Below are 24,584 nucleotides of genomic sequence, written 5' to 3' on the forward strand. Positions count from 1 at the left end.
GGAACCTTACGTGTCTCTAACTCTGAGAGAGTACAAATGGAACCTTACGTGTCTCTAACTCTGAGAGAGTACAAATGGAACCTTACGTGTCTCTAACTCTGAGAGAGTACAAATGGAACCTTACGTGTCTCTAACTCTGAGAGTGTACAAATGGAACCTTACGTGTCTCTAACTCTGCAGAGTTAGAGACACGTAAGGTTCCATTTGTACTCTCTCATGAGAGAGTACAAATGGAACCTTACGTGTCTCTAACTCTGAGAGTGTATAAATAACCAACTTGACCAACTGAACACAGAGGACTTTACAGTGTAGATGAAAAAAAACAACATTTATTCAGCGCCCCTTTATCCAAAGCATTTACAATGTGCATTACATTCACTAAGACTGTATTAAGCCTTATACTGTATGTCTAGCATTAAACTAGCATTGGGTTTTCATAAGAATAGTAGGCTATAGGCAATTTGTTTTAATTAATGCAGAAATATTATCATTTTAGGTTTAGATATATATAGAATAGCCAATTATGTTTTACCCATTATCTCCCCAATGTATAGTAGTCCGGCAGCCACCATGCTTCTTTGGTTTAAAGTGGGACATTTGTATAGTCTTTTTTATTGGCCTAAAATATGTCAATATACATACATTCATGAATCCACTTGCTGACCGGCTGTTAGAATTGGGCAAAAAAAAATGTCATTAACATTCTATGGCAGGTTTATTGTACAATTGACAGTGACTCTGTATTAACAATACAATACATACTGGATCATATGAGGCAGAGACTTACCTTCTTGAGCTGGAGAAGCAAAGTGAAACGGCTCTGTGGCCGCATGCAGAATCAAAGCGCTTTAATAGCTTCAATCTAACCGAGACCCCCCCTACCTCTCTCCCTCTCTCTCTCTCTCTCTCTCTCTCTCTCTCTCCCCCAACCTCCGTCAATAACATGATGCACATTATGAGCCTCGATCTGTGTGTCATATAAGGTGTGTCCTTCTATTCCAATGGTTCTCAACCAGTGGTCCGAGGACCACCAGTGGTCCCTTGAGGGGTTCCAGGTGGTCCCCAGCTCAATGATGAAGAGTTGGTAACCGAATGGACCCTTATAGATATTTAACTCTTAAGAGTGTAAAATGGTTTAATTTTACGCTTTAGAGTTACATTATCAGTGCCGGCACGGCCGTCGCTTATACATTCAATACGCACTGTGCGTAGGGCAACACGCCGAGGGGGGAGGGGGGGGGGGGGTGGAAACAAAATGTGCCAAAAAGTACCAAGCCGACCCTCAAAATAACAATTTTGAGCAAAAATCGTATCCAACGACAACTAAATATTCTAAGTAAAAAAGAATAGAGGCGAGCCGAGTGCTTCTGAGATACAAAAAAAGGTGATGACTCATGAGTAGGGGTCCCATCGGAACAGGCTTCATGAGTAGGGGTCCCATCGGAACAGGCTTCAAGCACACTCTTGAGCAAGGATGAATTTAAAAAGCCTTTATTAACTTGACATGCAGGGCTATGCATATTACATGAGTGTGCTTGAAGCCCGTCCCGATGGGAGTTGGGAACCCTCTTCATTACAATATTCTAAGTCTTGGGTCTGAGATGCTGAATTTTGTAGTAGATGAGAGGGTATAAAGGCACAATTAAGCTATCGCATCTAATGAACATAATGAAGTGATCTCTCTGTCCCATTCTGACGTGCACACAGTACGCAAGAGAGAAAGAGAGACAGACAGATAAAGCCTGCAGTGGGGTCTGCTTGACCCTCAAGAATGGTCAAGTATCTTCTGACTGAGACAGCATCAATTCCAGCCCATGATGGCAGAATTGAGATTACTGGGAACTGTCCAATTCCAGAAAGTCCAATACAAGAAAGTACCCATTCAAATGGCTTGTTTCCCTACAGACTCAGAGACTCAGTCATAAAATCATTCATGGTAAATGGTAAATGGTGCATTTATATAGCGCCTTTATCCAAGGCGCTTTACAGAGATTGTGCATTACATTCACCCATTCATACACCGATGGTAGCGGAAACCATGCAAGGCACCAACTAGCACATCAGGAGCAATTAGGTTCAGTGTCTTGCTCCACAATTCCTTGATCATTGATGGGAAATATGACATTCACTGTACAATAAATGTAATCATTGCAGATTGTGTTTTATGTGAAATCTAAAGCCATGTTATGAGCTTGTAGACCTGCTATCTTTTAACAAAGAGATCCCCTGGGGGGGACTCCGGTTTTGATTTTATTTGAGTTTGATATGAAATCTATAGGGTCTAACTGGTTAAGTGGCAAAGAAGGCCAGAAGTGGCCAGCCAGCGATCTAGCCTAACCTCATTTTGCAATAGCCGACAGTGGCATTTAGGTTAGGACTCTAGGTTATGGACAGCAAGCAATAGCTTTGAATTGATGAAACTGGGAAGCAAGGTTATAATAGTGCAACCTTCCCTGAAAAAGCGAGTGCCAAGTTAATCCTGCACCGTTTTCCAATTTGGGATTTAAATCATATTTGATTGTCTATAGGAGCCCTATACACAAAGCAACCAGAAACATATGATAAAATATGTAGGCCTTTAGGCTATGGTACAAACCAGAAACTCCAGTTTGTGAGCAGTGGCTGAGCATTGTGGAGGAGTTATTCACTGAAAAATGGGAGAAATGGATTGAATATAGAAATCAACAGGACGGCACTGATGATAACAATGCACTCGTTAATGGACTGGAATACGTTGCTTATTAATGATGAATACGAACCCTTACACTGTGACTGTACTTTTGTTTACCTGCAAAAAAAAAAGTAAAAAAAGAAAATAGAAAAAGCAAAAAAAAAGCAGAACGTTTTTGTCACTTCTAATTCTGATCTATTAATACTGTAAAATGCCTATAATCTATGATTATCAGGTAGTCCTAATATCTCTACACCTAAAAGCATCAGCAATGACATTGTTATTGTATTCTATAGGCCCATACAGTCTAAAATAAATGCAGTAATGCTGTGTAATACACAACAATTTGTGTGCCGTTCTTAATGAATAATCATCAGAAGCTATATGGAAAACAATGTGGTTCCAGTCAGTCAAAATCGCCACACACACTGTTCAAAAAAGTAAATAAATATATGAAATTGAGAATAAGCTGCTAATTGATTCATTAAGTATTAATTTAGAATGTCACACAGTAGTGTATTGTACTTACCATAGAAGGCTTATGGTTTTGAGCCATAGAGAAATGGGGATCCACTCATAATTTCGATGCCACACATCACAAACCATCAGGTTTTAGCTATTTCTGGGTCTTGGGTCTCTTGAGTGGATGTTATGTCCAAATAAATGACTCACCTAATTGAGTTCATTCAAGGCACTATGATACAATGTCTCGCTAGATTTGTTTTTTAATGTATTTGCCACTGTTGACCTGCATTTTTGCCATGAAAATACTTGTGTAAGTGTTGTTGCTGTTGTTGTTGCTGTTTCTTGTTGAGACCGAAGACAAATTTCCACAGGTGGACAATAAATTAAACTAACTAACTTGCAACAAAACCTGGTTAAAGAATGGGATGCCATCCCACAGCAAAATGTGTCTAGGTTGGTGAACAGGATGAGGAGGTGCCAAGCTGTTGTGGCTGATTTTGGATATTCTACCCACTACTGAGTTCCATAACACTGAGTGGAAAAAAAGTGTTTTTCCCCTTATTACTATGGGAGAGTGCAATCATCCAATCCACTAAGCAACTTAAAGCAAGGGTTGAATACCAACCATTTTGCCATTTTGGCACATTTGTTGGAGGTGCTTACCCACATATTTAGCAGTATTGCTCATTCCACGAATGCCCGATCCTTACAATCTATACCTTGTTGTACAGGTGACAACGATCAACGATTAAAATGATATAAAACACTAAACTATAATGAAAAACCCAAAACTATTATAACCTTGCTGGGAAGGATGAACAAATAGTTACATTTCCATTCTTTTAATTGTTGTTTTTACTGCCAACTTTCCTCTTGTGACTTTTGAATAAAAAACCTCTCAACAAACCACAGCTGTGTTTCACATGCCTTAAATGAGTTTCTCTCCATTCTGAGAGGCCTTGAACCATGAAAGAGTTGTTAAATGATTTATAATGAGTTGTTAAAATGTTCCTTTGAAACCTTTTGATTAACTTTTGATTTCACATGCTTTTATATCAATTGTTATACCGCACAAATCTTTATGTATTAACCTCTAACAATAGTTATTATTATTGTTGTATAATAAGGTTGTTTGTTACAAGTTCCAGGTCATAAATTAGCCATTGATTGTGTTCTGGCTCAGCATCTGATGTCATTGAAAAAGTTTCGCCCGAGGCCAAACTTACTGTATACTTGCCGACCCCTGGCTTAAGGGGAATGCATAGATAACAGACCAGTTCGTTATAGTTTCTGAACTCATATTTACCGGTATTTATTTCAGCAGTGTTTAATCCTGCTACAGTTTAACAAACAAAATCAAGCAGAATTGATATTATTCACATACAAAAACAAAATATGATTTCAATGTTGAGAGCCTATAAATAAAAACGTTGCATTTAATAAATCCTTCACATTGCAATGCAGTCATTCATATTTAAACCACACGGATGTGTGTTTTGAATGTTGAACTACAGTTCTTCTCCACAGGTTTGGTTCTCAAAGTGGGGTCCGGGTACTTCCGGGGGTCCTTGCGGGTGTTCCACAGGGTCCCCAGCAAAATTAGTTATTATATTATAGCATCACAATCACTTTAACCATAAGACCTGATGCCGTTTCTACAAATGCCTTCTAAATCAGTTGTTCTCAAACTTGTTCGTGCTTAGGACCCCCAAATTGATATACTGGTACATTTGGTCACTGACCCCCCCATCTGATCTTTCAAAAATGTAAAAAAACAAAACAAAGTACAAGCTTGCATCGAAGTGACACGCTGTGAGCTTGTAGATCTGCTATTTTTGAATAGCCAACTTAACTATAAAATCTAAAGTGACACACAGATGCTTTCCCGGTTTTAATGGGTTAAACCTGTTTAATACAACTTTAATATACTAATAATTAACAAGTAGTGAAAATATAGGTGATCTACAAGCTCACAAGAACTTGGATAGATCTGCTATTTGCACTAGTTTGGGTCCCGGGCAAACGTCTAATCTCTCTTTTGGGTCTCGACTTGAAAAGTTTGGGGAACCACTGAAATAGAGTAAAATTGTAAATGGCCAGGCGTATGATTAAAGCACTGTGACAGTGACATCTACTCCGGATATCCCAGCGTCTCTTGCCATGGCATAGAAGTGTCCTTGTTTCTCAAACAGGTTACTGGGGGAGTCAAACTCCACGATTTTACCAGCGTCCAGCACCATCACTCTGTCAGAGAGAGGGAGAAAGAGGAGGGAAATGTATAATCGTCTGTCAGGGTGGAAACCTCATTGTGAAATGAAAACAGCAAAAGTAGCAGATCTATATGAGCTCGAGCTAAATTTGATACTTTTGTGTGACGCCAGTAGTATGAACCAGTAGGGCGTTTTTTAAATGCCAAAAGTTAAAATATGGAGATAAGAGGTCTCTGCCCGACAGCGACGATGTACACATCATAATTATGTTGTTATCGGGCAAAAACAGTTATTATTGAGTCACAAGCTCAAGCTCACAACGGAACCAGAGAAAAATATGCATGAACCTTTATTGAGTCACAAGGACTCAGGAGATCCTTCTATTCTTAAAGATGTAACTCCTTCCACATACGTGGAATGGATCCAAACAGCCATAATGCTGGGCAGGAGACTGTTAGTCCAATTATGGAAAACAGCCCACGTACCATCAATCACAGAATGGCATAATTTACTTAACAGAACAGCATCATATGAAAGAGTATCCTTCTCTATGAAAGGTAGATCAGTTCCACCAGAAGTGAGACAGATTCCTTCTTTATGATATCACTATGTAATGAGTCATTACTAAAGACTACTGGCTGGCCCCCCCTTACAGTAAGTAGATCCTTGCCTGCTCACATGTCTTTATCGAGAATAACACTATTTCCCCTTCCTTCCCTCCTAGTTATGTTTTTCTTCTGTTTTTGTATTACTACAGTACATATAACTGTTTGTTTTTTTTACTGTCATAAAAAACAAAAATCTTTCAAACATTGCAAAAATAGCTTGTATTGCACAGTGCGCATCACAACCTGCATTGTGAGCTTGTAGATTGGCTATATTTGCGTGACACTGTCATATTACGAAGTATAAGATAGGCCATTGAATGGAACAAACAATAGGCCATGGAGTGGAACAAACACCCACAATACCTTCGACAGGAAGACTGTAGACATTTTTAAAGCACAGCTCAAGACCTATACTTACTATACTTACACTCTTGCTTTTAGTTGAGCTTTTAAAATAAAAAACGACAAGAACGGCAAATTGGATGTTTACTGGATCCATCAAACCCAGTGACATAGAAATAGACAAAGCAGCACACCAAATTGCACCTTCTAAAATGATCTTTAATTGGCAATAGAGAGAGAGAGAGCGAGATAAATCATTATAATGTGAACTATTACCACTACCCCAAATTGCTCCTGATGTGCTGGTTGGTACCTTGCATGGCTTCCGCTGCAATCAGTGTATGAATGTGTGTGTGAATGGGTGAATGTAATGCACAACAATGTATGTAAGCGCCTTGGATAAAGGCGCTATATAAATGCACCATTTACCACTACCATTTATGTGCCACTCGGTGCAAGCAGCGAAACGTTGTTGTGGTATGGTCTGCGAGTGCCTAACAACAGCAATACAATGTATTACATCACACCCAATCTGGGAAGCCATCGGCAAAAAATAAAAACATTTACATTACAATTCCCTTCAGCTGCTGCCTGCTGAATCTGTATACACCCAACCTCGGAATACAAGATCTCCATATTCCCATCAATGCATCCATGGCAATGCTCCCCCCAAACTTAAAGATGGAGTGCCATATGTTTTGTCATGTGCTATGTGACCCCCAGGTGTGGTTAGAATATTGAAATATGTTATGTCTTCCCTGTGTATTTTTGGTTTCTCAAAAGGCCCAATCGAGGCCCAGGTCAAGAACTCCTCAAACCTGTAGCACCCCCCCCCCCCCCTGCATAATACAAATGATGTCTATAGTGAGCAACAAATTAAAATATCTAGTTTAAGAAGTGCATTAAGCTTATCAATATGTGGCCATTCCAGAAGTGTGTACATAAATATCTAACTGTGCAGGTAAATATTGTCAGATAATATACAGCATTAATCGTCAAAATGCAAAAACTCATAGAGCGCCAGGAGGCACGCCCTAATAATGATAAATATAGCTGCAAGCAGCGATAACAGGGACCAATAATTCAGTATGTTGAGCACAGTTTAGTGTGTTCAACTCTTTGCAGAGGTGTGCCATCGAAGCTGTGAATAGCACAGGAATGAGATTTAGGAGATAAAATGATCAGGTCAGGGGATGAAGTCCCCAAGGATTTTCTTCTTGAATGGGGGGAGAGATTGTAGTGGGGAGGAAGAAAGCTGTTTGGAAAGGAAATTGTTTACCATAATTATTCTGAGGTACAGTCTTGGTAGGTACTGTGGCAGTGGATGTTGGTATGATGATGGAAGATGGTGTGCCCTTTTTACATGGGCGTGTGCAGTCAGATAGACACTAGGTGGTGCTAGACTCTAGCACCACTTTTGAAAGTTCGTTTTTTTGTACACCGTGTTTAAAGCTTAAGCTTTAAAGCTTCTAACATTATTTATGCCCCAAAGTGTAATTTTGCCAGATGTCACGTCTCCCACATGTGCCCGCTAGATGCTCCCTTTCCCTCGTGTGCCCCTCCCTTCCCTGAGTTCTCTCAACGTGACTGCAGCGTGCAGCCAGCGAGCAATGAAAGGCTTCATATGCCCTGCCCAGCAGGCTCGGCTCTCATTATTGAATCATCGCCTTCTTCTCCTCCAAAACGGACCAAAAGTGCCTAAATGAAGTGACCACGTCAACCAGCCAGGTCAAATTAAGAAGAGTTGTTTGTATTGTTAACCCCTACTGACAGTGCCTGTGCCAATAATAACTGCCACTGCATCCATTTAGTCTCGTTTGTGAAGAATGAAAGAAGTCTCAACCACCGCAGCTGAGCTGAGCCTAATTAGTGAAACAAAAGACAAACATCTAAAATGTTGTGCGCGCAGGCGACGCATGGCGTGCGTGCATGCGTCACGCATGTGCCCTTTTTGTGGGCTTTAAGCACTGCCTTTTGATTTGATGCAATGGCGCGTGCGTGCGTGCGTGCGCGCGTGCATGCGTGTGTAATAAAGTATTAACAACAACATTGGATCTATTGGGATAGAGTTATTCTTTTCTTTCTCCGTTCCCTGAAAAGCAAGGGTTTTGGCGTACAAGGTTTTTACCTGACAACGACCATAATGAAATGTGCAACGTGTACAGTAATATGGGTGCTATTTTCCTATTTGTTCAACTAGCCAATCTACATCGACATGTTGTGAGATTCTATATTGGGTATTCAAACTATTCAAAAATGTTATTAGTAGAAGAAAAGGCAAAGAAGAAGAAGGCATAAGGGATAAGGCACTGACAAAAATAGGGCCCCATGTCTCCTATGATGAACAATCATCTTTTTTACCTGGAGCTGTCCATGATGGTGTGCAGGCGGTGTGCGATGGTGAGCACGGTGCAGTCGGAGAACTCCTGGCGGATGGTGGCCTGGATCAGGTCGTCCGTCTCCAGGTCCACGGCCGCTGTGGCCTCGTCCAACACCAGGATGCGAGACTTCCTCAGCAGGGCCCGGGCCAGACACAGCAGCTGCCTCTGGCCGATGCTGCGGAGGACACAGCACACCACGGACACATTGATGTAACAATGTGGTTGGCATATGCAATGCCAGTTGGCATCACACGGCGGTGCTTCCCTTTGTTTTTGCTTCAGTCACTTCCACTACTATTCTTGTAGTATGTTGTCGCGAGAAATGGCACTATTGTATGTTCCTGTTGCTGATTAAATATATTAGTGCCGTTTGATCTGGCTTCATATGGTCAATGTTTACATTACTGGCTGCTAACTAAACCAGCCGTGTTGACGTTATATCCGTGGTCTGTCAATTACCTGGACTAACTTCTTCCACTCGTGTTCCCAACACATTACACCCTCCATCTGGTCAGTAAACCTTACGCGGGGGACTGTTGTGTTGATGGACCCACCTGAGGTTCTCTCCGCCCTCTGCCACCTCGTGGTGTAATCCTTCCTGTAAGCCTCCAACGTAGTCCTTCAGGTGGGAGAGCTCCAGAACGCGCCAGATGTCCTCGTCCGTGAACTTCTCAAACGGATCCAGGTTCATCCTCAGCGACCCAGAGAACAACACTGGGTCCTGCAATCCATACACACCAAAAAGAACGTGGAAAAAGCACTTTAAAAAAAAACTTAAAGCTGTGTTAATAAGACTAAGACTAGACTGAAACTAAACAATTTCAGATGACTAAAATAGGAAATGGTGTACAAATGAACACTAAGACTAAAGCAGAAGCTTCTGTCAAAATCAACACTGGATCAAGGTCATGTACTTATTTCTTGTCATTTGATATACTAAAATGAAAACAAGACATGTTTCATATTACAACTATAAATCCAAACCAAACATTGACTAGGCTAAGACTAAAAATATGTTTTTATATTTAGTCGACTAAGACTAGATAAAGCATTTTAGATGACTAAAATATGACTAATATGACCAAACTAAATGGTGTGTTAATCAAAATAACTTAAAGTAGTGTTAATTTTGTTGACTAAGATTTTTAGATATGTAGTCGACTAAGACTAGACTGAGACTAAAATGACTACAACTAAAAAAGACTAAGACTAAATCAGAATTTTATGTCCAAATTAACGAGTGTGTGTGTGTGTGTGTGTGTGTGCGTGCGTGCGTGCGTGCGTGCGTGCGTGTTCAAGGTTGTACTTTATTGTTACATCTTGTGTACAAGTAAAACCAGTTTTTGTTTGGCTTCCTTCAGACAATGCAGCATTGCAGCAGCATAGATAACATAACATCAAACATATCATGCGTGTGTGCGTGCATGTGTTGGCGTGTTGGTGTGTATGTGCATGTGTGTGGGTGTGTGCAACTGTGCATGCATGTGTGTGTGTGTGTGTGTGTGTGTGTGTGTGTGTGTGTGTGTGTGTGTGTGTGTGTGTGTGTGTGTGTGTGTGTGTGTTATTCCTCACAGCAGTTACAATCATCACCCATAAACGTCTGGAGAACACGAATGGAGTCAGCATTAGTTTCCGCCTGGATGGAAATCTATTTAACATCCGACGCCTCCAGGCATACACAAAGACTACTGCCCTCCAAGTCCGCGAACTCCAGTATGCGGATGACTGCGCGCTGATTGCTCACTCCCCCGAGTCCCTTCAGCATGCCCTCAATGTGGTAGCTGCCACGTACAGAGCTGTCGGTCTTCAAGTTAATATCAAGAAGACACAAAGGCCCTCATTTATCAACCGTGCGTACGCCAAAATATGGGTGTACGCCGAAATTACCGCAATTTTCGGCATTTACGATTTGCGCCAACGTTTGATTTTGATCTTGTGCCAAGACACAAACCACGTCTGGTCGGGACCTGTCGTACGCTTTGTCCTCACCTGTTTTTCTGTCGTAGAACAGCGGAGCAGCATTGTTTGACCAGCTGAGAGGCTGTCACAGGCATCTAAACATATGTATTCACTCCTAAAATGTTTATATAAAACTGTATAGGTATATATGGGCTAAATACATATAAGATGTGTCTTTGTGTCATATGAAATTAGTAGGAGATTTCCAACTTTACAAGTAATTAAAATCGCGCAATTAAAAACAATGTTGCAAGTTAGATGCTTAAGCCATTTAAACAGTGTTTTGCATGAGCGCATACATGCGAGGATGTGGGCTGAAATATTTCCATGACGGGACGTTGGAGAGTACTATAGGCTAGTGCAGTGCTGCAGCTGCGGAGAGTCCCAACGTGGGTAGCCTACTGTAGCCTAATCTACAGCAGGCCGATGTCTTTCTGGAGTTACGGCATGTGCAATCTCCTCCTCGTTTAATAAACCCGACGCGTCGCTCGAATGCCAAATGTACCGTGCCAGCGCAAGTGGGAACAGCATCGGAGATAGGTAGGCTACCCAGCCAGCCCACCACCACCAGTGCCCAGCCACTGCAGCGACTGCGAGGCAATCTAAATACTGTCGAACGTGCGGTGCATGGTCAGTTGGTCACGGTCACGGACGGACCACAGTGATAGAGAGAGACAGACAGACAGGACAGGAGGAGCACCTATGCAAAACAGCAGCGTGTGTGTGCCTATTTGTTATTTAATTCATGGTTCACAGGTTCAGGTTTTCGTTCACTAATATATCTTGTTGTATATTAAATTAAAAAGACTTTAATAATTTAATATACAACTAACAACACACAGTGACAGTTGCTTGCAAATTGCGATATGTGCGTGCGTGCGTGCGGGGGGGGGGTGAGGCAGGCAGCAAGGGAAGCGAAGCGAGAGGAGAAACAGACAGGGTAGGCCTTTATACAGCTTTATTTAATTCATGCAGGTTTATTTATTTAAGATACAACAAGTTGCAAGTTGCCTTAGTTGCGTGTGCGTGCGTCTGTGTATGAGAGAGGGGGCAGCGAGGGAACCTTTTTTTTCTTCCTGTAACCATGGTTTCCAGGTCGTATGGCAGTTGTTCATGTCGCAAAAACGAGGGCGAGGCTTGATTTCATAGGGCGTGCCAGATAGATTTCAGCCATCACATTTATAAACGTCCGAACGAAATTAAGGAAGAAACAGCTGTCTGCGATCACTTTGTAAATGCCGACCCAACGTGGGTGTACTACGAATCCTACACTCGAATTTGGGGCAGATTTTACACTCGATTGATAAATGAGGGCCAAAGAGTCCACCAACCAAGCTCCACACACACTCCCACACCAGTCTTCTACAACACCCCTCTGGAAACGGTACCACACTTCAAGTACCTCGGCAGCATCCTTTCCGACAGCTGTAATGTTGATGCGGACATCCAAGCCCGCATCAACCTTGCCTTCGCCGCGTTTGGTCGCCTAAGGTCACGGGTCTTCACCAACAAAAACTTGAAGGCCTCAACCAAGGCAGCAGTTTACCATGCAGTATGTGTATCCACACTACTGTATGGTTCGGAAGCCTGGACACCATACAGACGGCACATAAGATCCCTAGAGGCCTTTCACATCCGCTGTCTACGAAGGATCCTGGGCATCACATGGGAACACCACATGACCTACAGTATGAGGAGATCTACACACGCACCAACTCTTCCAGCATAGAGGTGATTCTGGCACGCAGACAGCTCCGCTGGTTAGGTCATGTGATCCGTATGCCTGCAGTCCGGTTACCTCGACAGGTCCTCTACGGCCAACTCAAATCCGGCCAGAGGTCTGCAGGAGGACAGCGAAAGCGCTATAAGGACCACATGAAGGTGCTGTTCAAGGACTGCAACATTCCACCCTCAAACCTGGAAAGGACAGCAGCAGACCGAGACACCTGGCGCTCTTTCTGCCTCACAGGTGTTTCCCACCTGGAGGCAAAGACATCCCTGAGGCGCGCAGAGAAGCGCAGGCAGCGGCATGAGCGCGCTGCAAGACCTGTCCAACCAGGTTCAACACACATCTGCCCCACATATGGACAAGGTTGCGATCAAGAATTGGTCTAAACAGCCACATGAGGGCGCATGAGCGCAACAAGCGCTGAAACCCCCCCACCCCCAGGAGATATGAAGTCATCATCGACAACGATGGACTGCCATAAGCAAGTAAGTGTGTGTGTGTGTGTGTGTGTGTGTGTGTGTGTGTGTGTGTGTGTGTGTGTGTTAACCTGTGGTATGATAGTGAGCCGGTTCCTCAGGTCATGAAGGCCTATGGAGGAGATGTCCGTGCCATCGATGAGGATGCTGCCCTCGGCCGCCTCGATGATCCTGAACAAACAGTTGGTCAGACTCGACTTCCCTGCTCCAGTGCGACCAACTATACCAATCTGAATGCACAGAGAGAGAGAGAGAGAGAGAGAGAGAGGGGGGGGGGGGGGGGGGGGAGAGGGACAGCGAGAGAGAGAGAGACCAGCATTGATTACAATATTGTTTGTTGACACGGTTATTTTCACAACTGAATTGAATTGATTTGATGATTAATTCAACATTTCTCGCATGCACCGCGCACGCACATGCACGCGCACGCGCACACGCACGCACACGCACACACACACACACACACACACACACACACACACACACACACACACACACACACACACACACACACACACACACACACACACACCACACACCCACACACACACCTTCTCAGCACTGTGGATGTCACAGGTAATGCCATGCAGCACCAGGTCTAACTCGGGTCTGTAGCGGACCTTGAAGTTTTCAAAGCGCAGCCGGCCTTCTGTGGGCCATTTCTCTGGAGGACGGTTGTCAGTAATCCACTTGGCCTGTGGAAGCACAGCACAGTGTGGATGCTGAGTGGAATGTCTGGACAATTCTCTTCTTGGCAATGTCAGGTAGAAACCTTATATTTCCAAAACTGTTCCATACTTCCATTTCAGAAAATAGATCAAATTAACCCGTGTTCCACTGGGCACAATGCAGATATTATTTAGTCACAAGCTCTACTTTTCATTGGTTAAATATTTATAAAAACCTGCAGACTTAACCACGTGCATGTCCACTTTAAAGAAAAAAACTCTAAAATAGCTACCGATAATCTACAAACTCACAATGCATTACTATGTGATGCGTTGCACAAGCTTGTACGATGAAGTAAAGAATTAATGTATTACACTTTATATAATATGGAGATAGGCGGTTACTTAGCACTGACTTGTTTTCTTTGCACTCTATTCATGTTGTTTGTTGACTATAGGGTTACTCTGGCCTTGCCATTTTGTCAGGCTGGATGAGAGTGCCTACTAAATGCCTGAATGGCTGTAAATGTTATGTTTTATCATTGTATGTTATCATTGGCCTGACTCGTGAATATAATCACCTAGGAATGGGATGTTGGTTCCTGGAACCTTGCACCTTGCATTGACCATGGGGTCATGGCTCACTGCTTTAAATAGCATCCCTTAAAAGTGCTTGATTTTTATCCACAAAGCTGTCAAAACATCTCCTGTTAGAACCTTGGAGCCAAACTGCACCATTCATGTCTATCTTTGTAGTCAAGATTTGATCAACAAGATGAAAAAGTAAACAAGAAAGAACAAGAAAGAAATTAGCCTGCTTTATAATATAATATATATGTGCAATGTTAAAGTGTAGGCTACATTTTATGGGGACAAAAAATGATTGAAGCAGCTCCATGTACTTTGGGGTGTCGGTGGCCACTTCTTTGACTCCATTACCCAAGAGTTTCAACAAGCATGTCCGTGAGGATGCGCTGTGATTGGCCAATGGCCATGCAGTCTCTGCTTTGTCTGGCAGTTCTGCCTTGGTGCCTTGGCAAATGTCAGGATGAAATGAAGAAAATGCCAGCACTCATTGTATGTCCTTTTGATATGAATTTATTTACCTCTGACATTGATAACGAACGTGTTTCGGCCTGTGTGGCCTTCGTCAGCGTTATCAAATGTCAGGATGAAACTCATTGTCTCCCCGAGCACACTGCAATGCAAATGCAAACTTAGGGCCAGCACGGGCTACACTGGGCGCGGAATTGCTATGCTCCGCGGGAGTCCGCAACGGTACGCTGCCACCATAATTAATGGAACACCGAGCACACGGGTGTGGTGGGCAGGTTTGGTAAGCTCCGCACGTGAATCTGTTTTTTTCTACACGCAAGTGCTCTATTTTTGTGTCCGTGTGGGTTACGCAGCCCTTCACCTCGCCTTCAGAGGAAAAAAACAGTAAATACGGGACTCCCCACGGGACGGACAAATTGTCGGTACAGTTCCGTTCCATCCCCTGTGTAGCCTGGCCGTAATACGCAAGTGTGCTCCTGGTGCGCATATCAGAACAATCAGTCAAGCAGCACGGACCTCCCCTGACTCTATACATTTATGGAAGGATGATTGTTATTGCTTAAACATGTAACATTATAATTGTAAGGGACATAATATGTCCATAGTATTAAATAGTGCTGCTTTAATAACAATGCCACAACTAATGTGAGTGGTTGCAAAGCCAGTTGAACTGTCAAAAGGCTCAATGTGCTCAAGGTACCTGTAGGAGCCAAAGAGTGCTATAGTTATTTTCACACTTGGTTGGTGATGGGTGTGGGTCACACAGGTCTCCTCCAGGTCTGCTGAAGAGGGGCGCAACAACGCAAGCGTAAAAAAAGCTAAACAGAATCCAGGTCTGGCGTGTGCACGTAACGAGCACGCGCGGAAACAAATTCACGGGACCGTGCTCACGTAAATACGCTTACGTTGTCGCACCGCGACTTCTCCGAGCAAAAACGCAGGTCTCATTGAAAATGAACTATAGGCGCGTTTTATCGCTCCCCGTTTGCAAGGCCCTTTGGGCTGCTTGAACTTGGAGGCAGGGTGAGCTGGGAGCGATACAATTTGTTGACCGCACTCACACTTTATTTGGTCATTTTGGTTCATTTACTTGGTATTTGCTCACTGTTTAAATTAGATTCTTTGCACATATTTATTATTATTGGAAATTGTATATTATGATATTCGGTGCACTGAACTAGTAAACATTTTAAACTTGAGCTCATTTGGACATGAATCATTTTATCATTTTTATGGCGCGACAAAGTTTGTTTTAGCTCCCAGGTTTAGCCTGCCGGTTGATTAATTTAATGGGAATTATTATCAGCCACTACAGTACCCAATGCCTCATTGGTACCTCTGTTGCCTCATGGCAACAGAGGTTCATTGCATGGTGCGACATCACACAATCAAAGCCTAATCAAAGACCAGCATAAACAGCTGGGGCACGTTGGTCTGTAGTCCAATCAGAGTGTGAGTATTACATGCATTATGCATGTATCCGGTGTGTTATAATTATGCTACTCTTTGATGAGACTTTGATTACATGACATCACACCAATCTTAGGCCTCATTCACACGTACCAAACACCAATCAAGCAATGTTTTCGTTGTTTTGTTTTTTTTGGCCACCACAATGCTTTTCCAATGGGAGTCACATGGTTTGATCAAACATTTGTGTTTGATCGCTGATTGCTGATTGCTCCCCCCTCATCAAACAAAAATGTTTGGTCAAACCATGTGACTCCCATTGAAAATGAATTGGAGCAGCAATCAAAAAGCAATCAGGCATCACACACGGACCGAACTTTTGTTGTGTAGGTGTGAACTAGGCCTGAGTATACTCATCTGAGAACCAAATTAAAATAAATAGCAAAATAATATGCTATTTTTGATACTTGGCACTGTAGTATGATCAAGTAGGGCATATTAATTAAATCATTATGAATATAAGAGGTTTCTGCCCACGAGCGACGAAGTACACAAAACCACCCGGGGTTTGATGGGTACTTTCTAAAACACATTAACCACACCAAAAAACATGCATTTCTGGGTATTACTATGGAAGGCATGGTCGCTTTGACGAAAACATTTAAGTAAAAAGCGCAGAACAATGCATGTTTATCAGCGATCGGGGGCTCGATCATACAGGATATATACGGTAAATATTCTGTGACTACTTGAAAGCAAAGGAAAAAACTAAACAAAAGATGGCAGTGGGTGGATTATTTATGTATTTACTCTGGCAGTGAACGAGTTAATATAGTTGTCATAGTAGTCACAGCTAGGGTCCCCGACCCATGTGGCTTTGAGGGTGCAGAGGAGCATCCAGCGTCCTTCAACATACCTCGTTCTCAATCTGGGAGTATTCACACACTCTCTCCACCGCCACGATGTTGGTCTCCAGGTCTGAAGTCATCCTCACCAGCCAGTTGAGGGTCTGGGTGACCTACAAGGCAGCGACAGTCAAATCACAATACAAGTGTTATTTACAAAGCGCCTTTCGCATGCTCAAAGAGCTTAAACATACAGGCAACATTTGTGAAATGACATGGTCACAAATAATGCGCAGTGCACTGCAACAGCGCACTGTAAGCTGTGTGTGTGCGAGATGAGGACTGACGTTGAGGGCGTAGGAAATGGACAGGCCGACCGTGCCGCTGTCCAGGGTGTCTCTGGATATGACGGCGAACAGAGCGGAGAAGAACACCACCAGCGTCCCCAAGAACTCCAAACGAATGGCCAGCCATCTGTGACGCGCGCACACACACACACACACACACACACACACACACACACACACACAGTCACACACACACACACACACACACACACACACACACACACACACACACACACACACACACACACACACACACACACACACACACACACACACACACACACACACACACACACACACACACACACACACACACACACACACACACACAGAGAGAGTGAGGGACATGCCAGGCTTTCTTCTCGCCCACGTCCCCCTCCACAAAGTACATCAGCCTGATTGCAGTCACCATCCCACCTGTTCCCTGTAGCACAATCAAACAGTGACCTGACACCTGACTGACATTATTGGAGGCAATTCCTGCATTCTCTCTCCTGGAACTCTGCCCATGCCTTTGGTGGTCACCTAGCAACTGGATGTTTCACGGTCAGTCTCACAGTGGGAGACTAGGGGCTCCATTTTCGTTTGATCTTTCTAAATACACTGTTTTGGGATTTAGCAGTGGGGAAGGGGTGTTCCCCCACTAAAGTTGGTATTTTGGTTACCTGTCTAAATCCCCAAAACACCTCCGTTACCCGTTATATTATGCATAGGTGTGGTTTGGGCATTACAATAATTACACCAATCACCAGTCCACGTGCCATTGCCTTTAAGAGATCCCATATCCATTGCCCGTTATGCCCAGTTCTATATTGCTTCATAGCCTTACGGTCTAGCCCATGGAAGAGTGATGTGCTGCTGCCTTGAAGTCTCACTTGTGATGCACCCTGCTTCTCCCACCCCACAGAGCCAAGAACACTCATCTTTTCACTGAGTCACAACTCGCTCAAATCTCGCTCATTTTTTAAATGTCAAAGTTCTGTGTAAGGGCTTTCATTTGGTATATAGATCGTGCGTGTAGGCCGTCTCTACGGAATGGTATGAAGCGACAAGGGTGGCGGGTGCATTGCGGGCCGCGTCGCGGGAAACGGCAAAATTGGAGCCCTAGGGTTCCATTTTCGTCACCGCTAGTAAACCCCTTATCCCTACACTTCTTAGCCTTTTTTAGACTATTTTGAAAAACATTTTTGAATAGTTCAACTAGCCAATCTACATTGACACGTTGTGAGATTGTAGACTGGCCATTTTAACTATTCAAAAATGTTTAGCAAAATAGTAAAAAAAGGCAAAGAAGTTTAGGGATAAGGGGTTTAGCGGTGACGAAAATGGAGCCCTATATCATCACCAGAACCATAGAGTAAGACAGAGTTACGACAACTCCCTCCGAAGTAGTGAGGGACCAATCAGGAATCAGTATGCAAATATGAGGCAGGTTTATCACAATTTTTTTTATCTGCCACTTGGAAATGCAGGTTCCACATAGAGATTCCAGACTAGTAATATCTATGTAGTGATATTAGTCAGACCTTGCCAGGCTAGGTTTTCTCCAGCTCATTACAAGAGAGACATTCTCCGTTCTGGTACGAATGGAATGGTGCCGCCTGCTAACTTTAGCTCCCTTTTGAACTTTTAAACTGAGCAGCTTCTACTGTAACAATGAACATCCCCACCATTGTCCAAGTTCCTCTGCTGCAACCCCCCCACCCCCCCCCCCCCCATCATGCAACCACTGCCTGGTAATTCTAAATCAGTAGCTCCCAAAGTATTTTGTGCAAAGGATCTTGAAACTCTTTCACCTTGAAACACTTATTGAACAATGTTAAAAAATATAGCAGATGTATACGGGCTTGCAGTGTGGCACAAAGTGAATAATATAAAATTACACAGATGCTTTCTCGGTTTGAATGGATTGAACTCAACAATTGCTAAAGCCACTCTGGTCAATTTCAATAATCTTGCTGCTTAAACCAGATATTGAGATATCCTCTAAAACATGGGAGTTTCTCCATCATTTTACTCAGAAATAGGGGCCATTCCATTAATTAATTGCAGATTTCCCCTGAGGCCATAGTCCTCTGTGTTGCTGTGCTCCCTGCCGTGCGAAAGCTCTCTATGTAATGATGATCTTAGCAGAAACAATTTCACATTATGAAATCCTCTTCCTACCCATTTGATAATATCCCAACTAGATTACTGAATGAGGCTTTTCTGACTATTGGTCCAAACATTCTAACAGGCTTGTTGCCCGCAGTGTTAAAAGTGCTTTACTTCAACCGGTCCTCGACTGAAGAAACTATGACACAGAATCCCATGGTTTTTAATAGCTTCTTCGTTCTCAAACCTTTTCAAGGCAAGGACCTACACATAGTACCTGAGTAAGGTAAGATATAAAGGGGTGTGAGCATAGCAGCAGATGTCTGTACATATTGGATGGGCTACAGTATGTGAGACTATATGCATGGAGTTGTTTGAACCCTGACCTGTTGGAGGTAATCCACGGGTAGACGCTCTTCACATTCTCGTCGATGCAGCTCTCGTTGTGTTTCAGGAAGCGTTCCTGATGCCCGTAGGCCCTGATCACAGAGAGACCGGACACGGTCTCGCCAAAGTGAGAGTAGATGGGAGAGCGTGACACCGAGTCCAGACGCCGCAGCTGCCTGGAGGTTGCCACGTAGAAACGCTGGTGTGTGACACAAGACACAAGACAGAGGTGGTGTAATGTCACTGTTGTGTTTAATCAAGTACTGTACTTAACCATTTAAACCCCAGCATCTTTGCTGTAAAAAACATAAAAACATATAGACAAAAGGTATCCTTCCTGTATACTGCTTGTCAAGGTGTAAGTTGCAGACTTACACCTTGACAAGCAGAAAAATGAATTAGCTTAGGGTTAGGGTCTATCTCAGATAGACCCTGACGAAGACCTTTTGGTCGAAACTCGTAGGTCCTGTTATTTATTTGCCTTGCTCATCAAATAAACGAATTAATTTTTCATCAAAGACGGAGTGCCTTGGATTCCCTTCTTTTCTTTTCAAGTCTGCAACTTACACCTTGACAAGCAGTACAACTTGGAGGAAGGATACCTTTTGTCTATATTGTTTTACCTGTATCACCAAAGAGCACCCATCTAAGAGCCACTAACAGATCCCTCCCCTCTATTTACAATTTGTTGACAGCTTTACTCACTAGCTACTTTGCAGATTTTGATTATTAATACAAATGATATATCAACTAATACATTATGAAGTATATTGTCATTACGATTACATTAATGATTCATACTTAAAGTCATATGTCATATTAGATCAACATATGATATGATGGCAGTCTTTACGATTTAAAATCATGATTAATAATGAAAATCATCAACATTTGTAATTATGCCTGATATATGCTGAGCTCTCTCACTCTCATCCTGTTGTGCTGCTAAGTAATTTGAGTCGCTACTTTACGTAGTGAGTGTGTGACCCTAATTCATACCAACACACTTTTGTACTTTGACTGAATTAAGATTTTGAGGACCTTTTCTTGTTTTACACTGTGGTATTGCTACGTACTTTTCCTTAACCCATCAAGACCTGAGACCGATTCTGAAAACCTTATAAATCCTTTTTTTAAGTTTTCTGAAAATAAATAAATGAATGAATGAATGAATGAATGAATGAATGAATGAATTAATGAATGAATGAATAAATAAATGTGTTGTATGTATCGTCTCTGTCGAGTGGAAACACCATATTATGTTCAAAAATGTGACTTTTCAGGATTCAAATTCAGCATTCAACAGCAAAAGTAGAAGATCTACAAGCTCAAATCCGAGTTTGTGGATTTGCTACTTTTTCTACTTTTGTGTTTAGTTTAGTTTATTAATTAAGGATCCCCATTAGTCTAGTGCAGGGGTTCTCAACGTTTTTGGCCGGGGACCCCCGGAAATGCTTTGGCAGTGTCTCGGGACCCCCGCCCCGCCCCCCCCCCCCCCCGACCCCCAATATAAATTGACTGCTACATTAACCTTAATAATAGAGACAATACACCATCAATAAATAGGGAAGGTGTATGCATGTACTATGTGTAAACTCTTCATTTCCACTTTCCAGCCCTTTTTTCTTTTCTTTTTGAAATAATTTGGGGACCCCCCAAAATAATTTGGCGACCCCCCCGAGGGGTCGCGACCCACGGGTTGAGAACCCCTGGTCTAGTGGAGACTATTCTTCCTGGGGTCCAGGCAAAAATAACATCACAATACAAATCATAAAATGCAGTACAGCATGATCAATGTTTGTGAACAAACACACACACCTAAAAAACAAAATTTATAACAGTAAAAAGAAAAGAAAAAAATAAAAGAATATTTGTCAGTCCGAAAATACAAAAAATAAGAACCTAATTTAATATAATTTCCTTTCTGATTATTGCTGCCTTGAGATTCCTTTTGAAACAAAATGTAGGTATATTTCTTGTTAGAGTCAAATGTGGGGGGAGCACACGCCAGTATGCAATGGCTCTGTACATGACATTTTCTTAAGTGCATTGGTTTCGGGCAGAGGAAAAGTAAAGTGACAATTTAGTGCATGTCTAGTATTGTAATCATGTCTTTCATTTGCAGATAATAACTGTAGAAAAAACTGAAGGGTTTCTGTGAGGAATGCACTTTAAAAACCGAATAAGACTGCATGCCAGTCTTTCATTCACCCTCATCCATGACAGCCTGGCATGCATAGCATCCATTCCACACTAGTCTTGTTCTGAGCAAGCTGAAGTTTACTAAGTTCTTGCTTTGATGCACTAGACCAGATAACAGGACAGTAGTCCAGATTTGACAGAACTAGAGATTGTATGACAAGTCTGATTGTTGAATTAGTTAGCAGATGAGCACTCCTTCCTACTCATCCTCACCACTGTAGCACCCTGCATAGAGAGGCTTCATTTCTGATCTGTCCTGAGAGCATATTTAGAACCAATTACAATTAATTTAGTTTTTAAGACATTCAACTTCAGTTTATTTTCCATGATCCATTCAGAAACCAGGTTTAACTCTAGTTGAAGCACCTCATTGACGTGTTCAATACTCTCTGACGGTGCATACATAGTCGTGTCATCCGCATAAATCCCCATACCTGCATATCCTATATTACAATTGAAAACATGTGCCCAAAAGCACGCACAGGAACAAAAGGCACCAGCTACTACGTCACTGACACGCTGCAACACGCTGCAACACACACTGCAACAACACACTAACACGACACAGCCTTACCCTCCGCGTCGATCCACGGCTATCTCCTCATGTCGCGCCGCACGGCCACACTCGACACCAGCCGCGTAAAAATTGTCATCGCACTGCCACTAAAGCCGGCTCCCGTCCACACTCGCAAACAATATCAATATCAATAATAAACACAAACACGCCACAAGCACCGACACCCCCGCCTAATTTGTTGCCACGTCTATGAAAACAAGCCCAGAAAAAATGCCATTCAACACGCTACTTACAACTCGCTTACAATTCGCGGACCTGGCAACACTGCATCCTGTTTTCCCATTGGCTACGGTTGCTTACAACACGCATTTGCACTGCATCTTGGGAGCAACACAGCTTAATGTAGGGGTCACCGATTGCTGTGCTACATCCCCCTCATGTTCTCACCACCCCGTTCGCCTGCACCACACACACTAACCTACAGAATTCTCCACATGCAACACAGGGCCCTTATTGGCTAGCCCCCTCACATGGCGATCCCCACGCTGCAAAACACAGGGCAGCCAGACACACACACACACACACACACACACACACACACACACACACACACACACACACACTCATTCTAACTTGGATGGACAGCGCCGCGATTACATACACAGTTTACCATACGTCCTCTTCTGGGGGCCTGTCCGGCCAGTCCGGGTGGTTTTATACATTCCTTCAAATGTCCGGGGTTTCACACGTATCGCCTGTAGTGTATCGCTACGCTCACAGACCATTCACACCAATGTGTATTACAATGCACGTTCAATGGTTCGTAGTGGCAAAACACTGTGAGAGGTGGACTTTCAGCCCGAACCCCGGAATGTGTATTCTTCATAACTCTGCATGCGCTGCACGCTCACACCACTACCACTGGTCCCGACCGCAGATCAGAGAAAGGCTCGCTGGCTGCTCCGCTGTCTGCAGATAGACAGACAGCGGAGAACTATCTCATCATTGACATGCAGAAAAAGTAGGCTGCTGTTTTCTTAGCTTTGTGACTGACCAATGAGAAGCACATTGTATTGTCTGCAAAGGAACTATGTGTCTGTCACAAATACAAGTTCTGTCCTGCAAGCCCATGTCATGTCAACACAGACAAGGCAGCTGTGCGCGCGGTGAGTCCTGCAAATTATAATGACCCAATATTATTTCGTACAACCTAGCAAAGCATAACATATGATGGTTTGGAGAATAGGCTGGTCTCTCTTTTTACAACAGATAAGCCATTGCATACAGGTTCTCAAACTTCTTAATTTCAAGGACCCCCATAACTCTGAGAGTCAAACCAAATGGACCCATAACAGTCCCATTTCATTCCATTTCTACAGTATCACAGTTAACAGTTATACAACACTCCATTTGGTTACATTTGTACACTCTCACAGTTACAGACCTGTAAGGGTCCATTTGGGTCCATGTGTTACACTCTCACAGTTACAGACCTATAATGGGTCCATTTGGAACCCCCTCAAGGAACCATGAGGGTCCCTGGATCACACCTTTCACAGCCACTGCTTTAAATAAATACATAACTAATACAGAGCATAATGAAGAGAAAAGAGGAGATCCGGGCACACTTGATGTCAGAAGGAGGAAATATTTTATTAAACCGACATGTTTCGACCTGTTACGGTCTTCATCAGGGCTAACAATACACAAAGCAACAAACTCATTAAATAGGGCTGGAACCAGGTGGGGACCAGTCCAGTAATTACAATTAACCACTTAGAAAATGATCACGTGGTTCAGCTCATTACAACGTTGTTACAATAGGAACAATCAGGCAATCATTAAGTAGAAAAAAAGGAAAAAGAAACAAGTGAAAAAAAGGAACCAACACAAGAAAAAGTACACTTAAAGCTATATACATACATTAGGAGGCTACACCATTAAAAACAAATATAGATGCAAAAATAATCCATAGAATATAAAATGTATACCGGAGGACACAGACAATAGTAAATTAAGCACAGGTCAATAAAGAGCCCAAATTGACCTATAAGAAACACATGAAGTCTATGTCCTCATTCAGGCCAGGCGGGGTAATCGCATCCAGGGTGTGAATCCAGAAAGTTTCTCTCTGGTTCAGTCTCCTGATGCGATCACCCCCCCTGGTGAGAGGTTTTATGTATTCAATACCAGTGATTCTCAACAAAGTGTCATTAT

At 42.9% G+C, this 24,584-nt stretch overlaps 1 protein-coding gene across 1 annotated transcript in view; it reads right to left on the reverse strand.

Annotated features, from left to right (window-relative positions):
- Window positions 1-4,447: 4,447 nt before the first annotated feature.
- Window positions 4,448-24,584, reverse strand: part of abcc2 (ATP binding cassette subfamily C member 2) — a gene marked incomplete at its 5' end in the record, with an annotated part of 59,325 nt that continues 39,188 nt past the window's right edge. Inside the window, 8 exons of the mRNA XM_079512170.1 lie at window positions 4,448-5,380; window positions 8,658-8,852; window positions 9,232-9,398; window positions 12,913-13,071; window positions 13,393-13,536; window positions 16,892-16,993; window positions 17,168-17,294; window positions 19,648-19,847. Of these exons, the coding sequence (XP_079368296.1) occupies window positions 5,245-5,380; window positions 8,658-8,852; window positions 9,232-9,398; window positions 12,913-13,071; window positions 13,393-13,536; window positions 16,892-16,993; window positions 17,168-17,294; window positions 19,648-19,847 (1,230 nt within the window). The 3' untranslated portion in view covers window positions 4,448-5,244. The remainder of the gene's footprint in view (window positions 5,381-8,657; window positions 8,853-9,231; window positions 9,399-12,912; window positions 13,072-13,392; window positions 13,537-16,891; window positions 16,994-17,167; window positions 17,295-19,647; window positions 19,848-24,584) is intronic.

Source organism: Electrona antarctica (genome assembly GCF_951216825.1).
Source record: "Electrona antarctica genome assembly, chromosome: 10".
NCBI classification, from domain to species: Eukaryota; Metazoa; Chordata; class Actinopteri; order Myctophiformes; family Myctophidae; genus Electrona; species Electrona antarctica.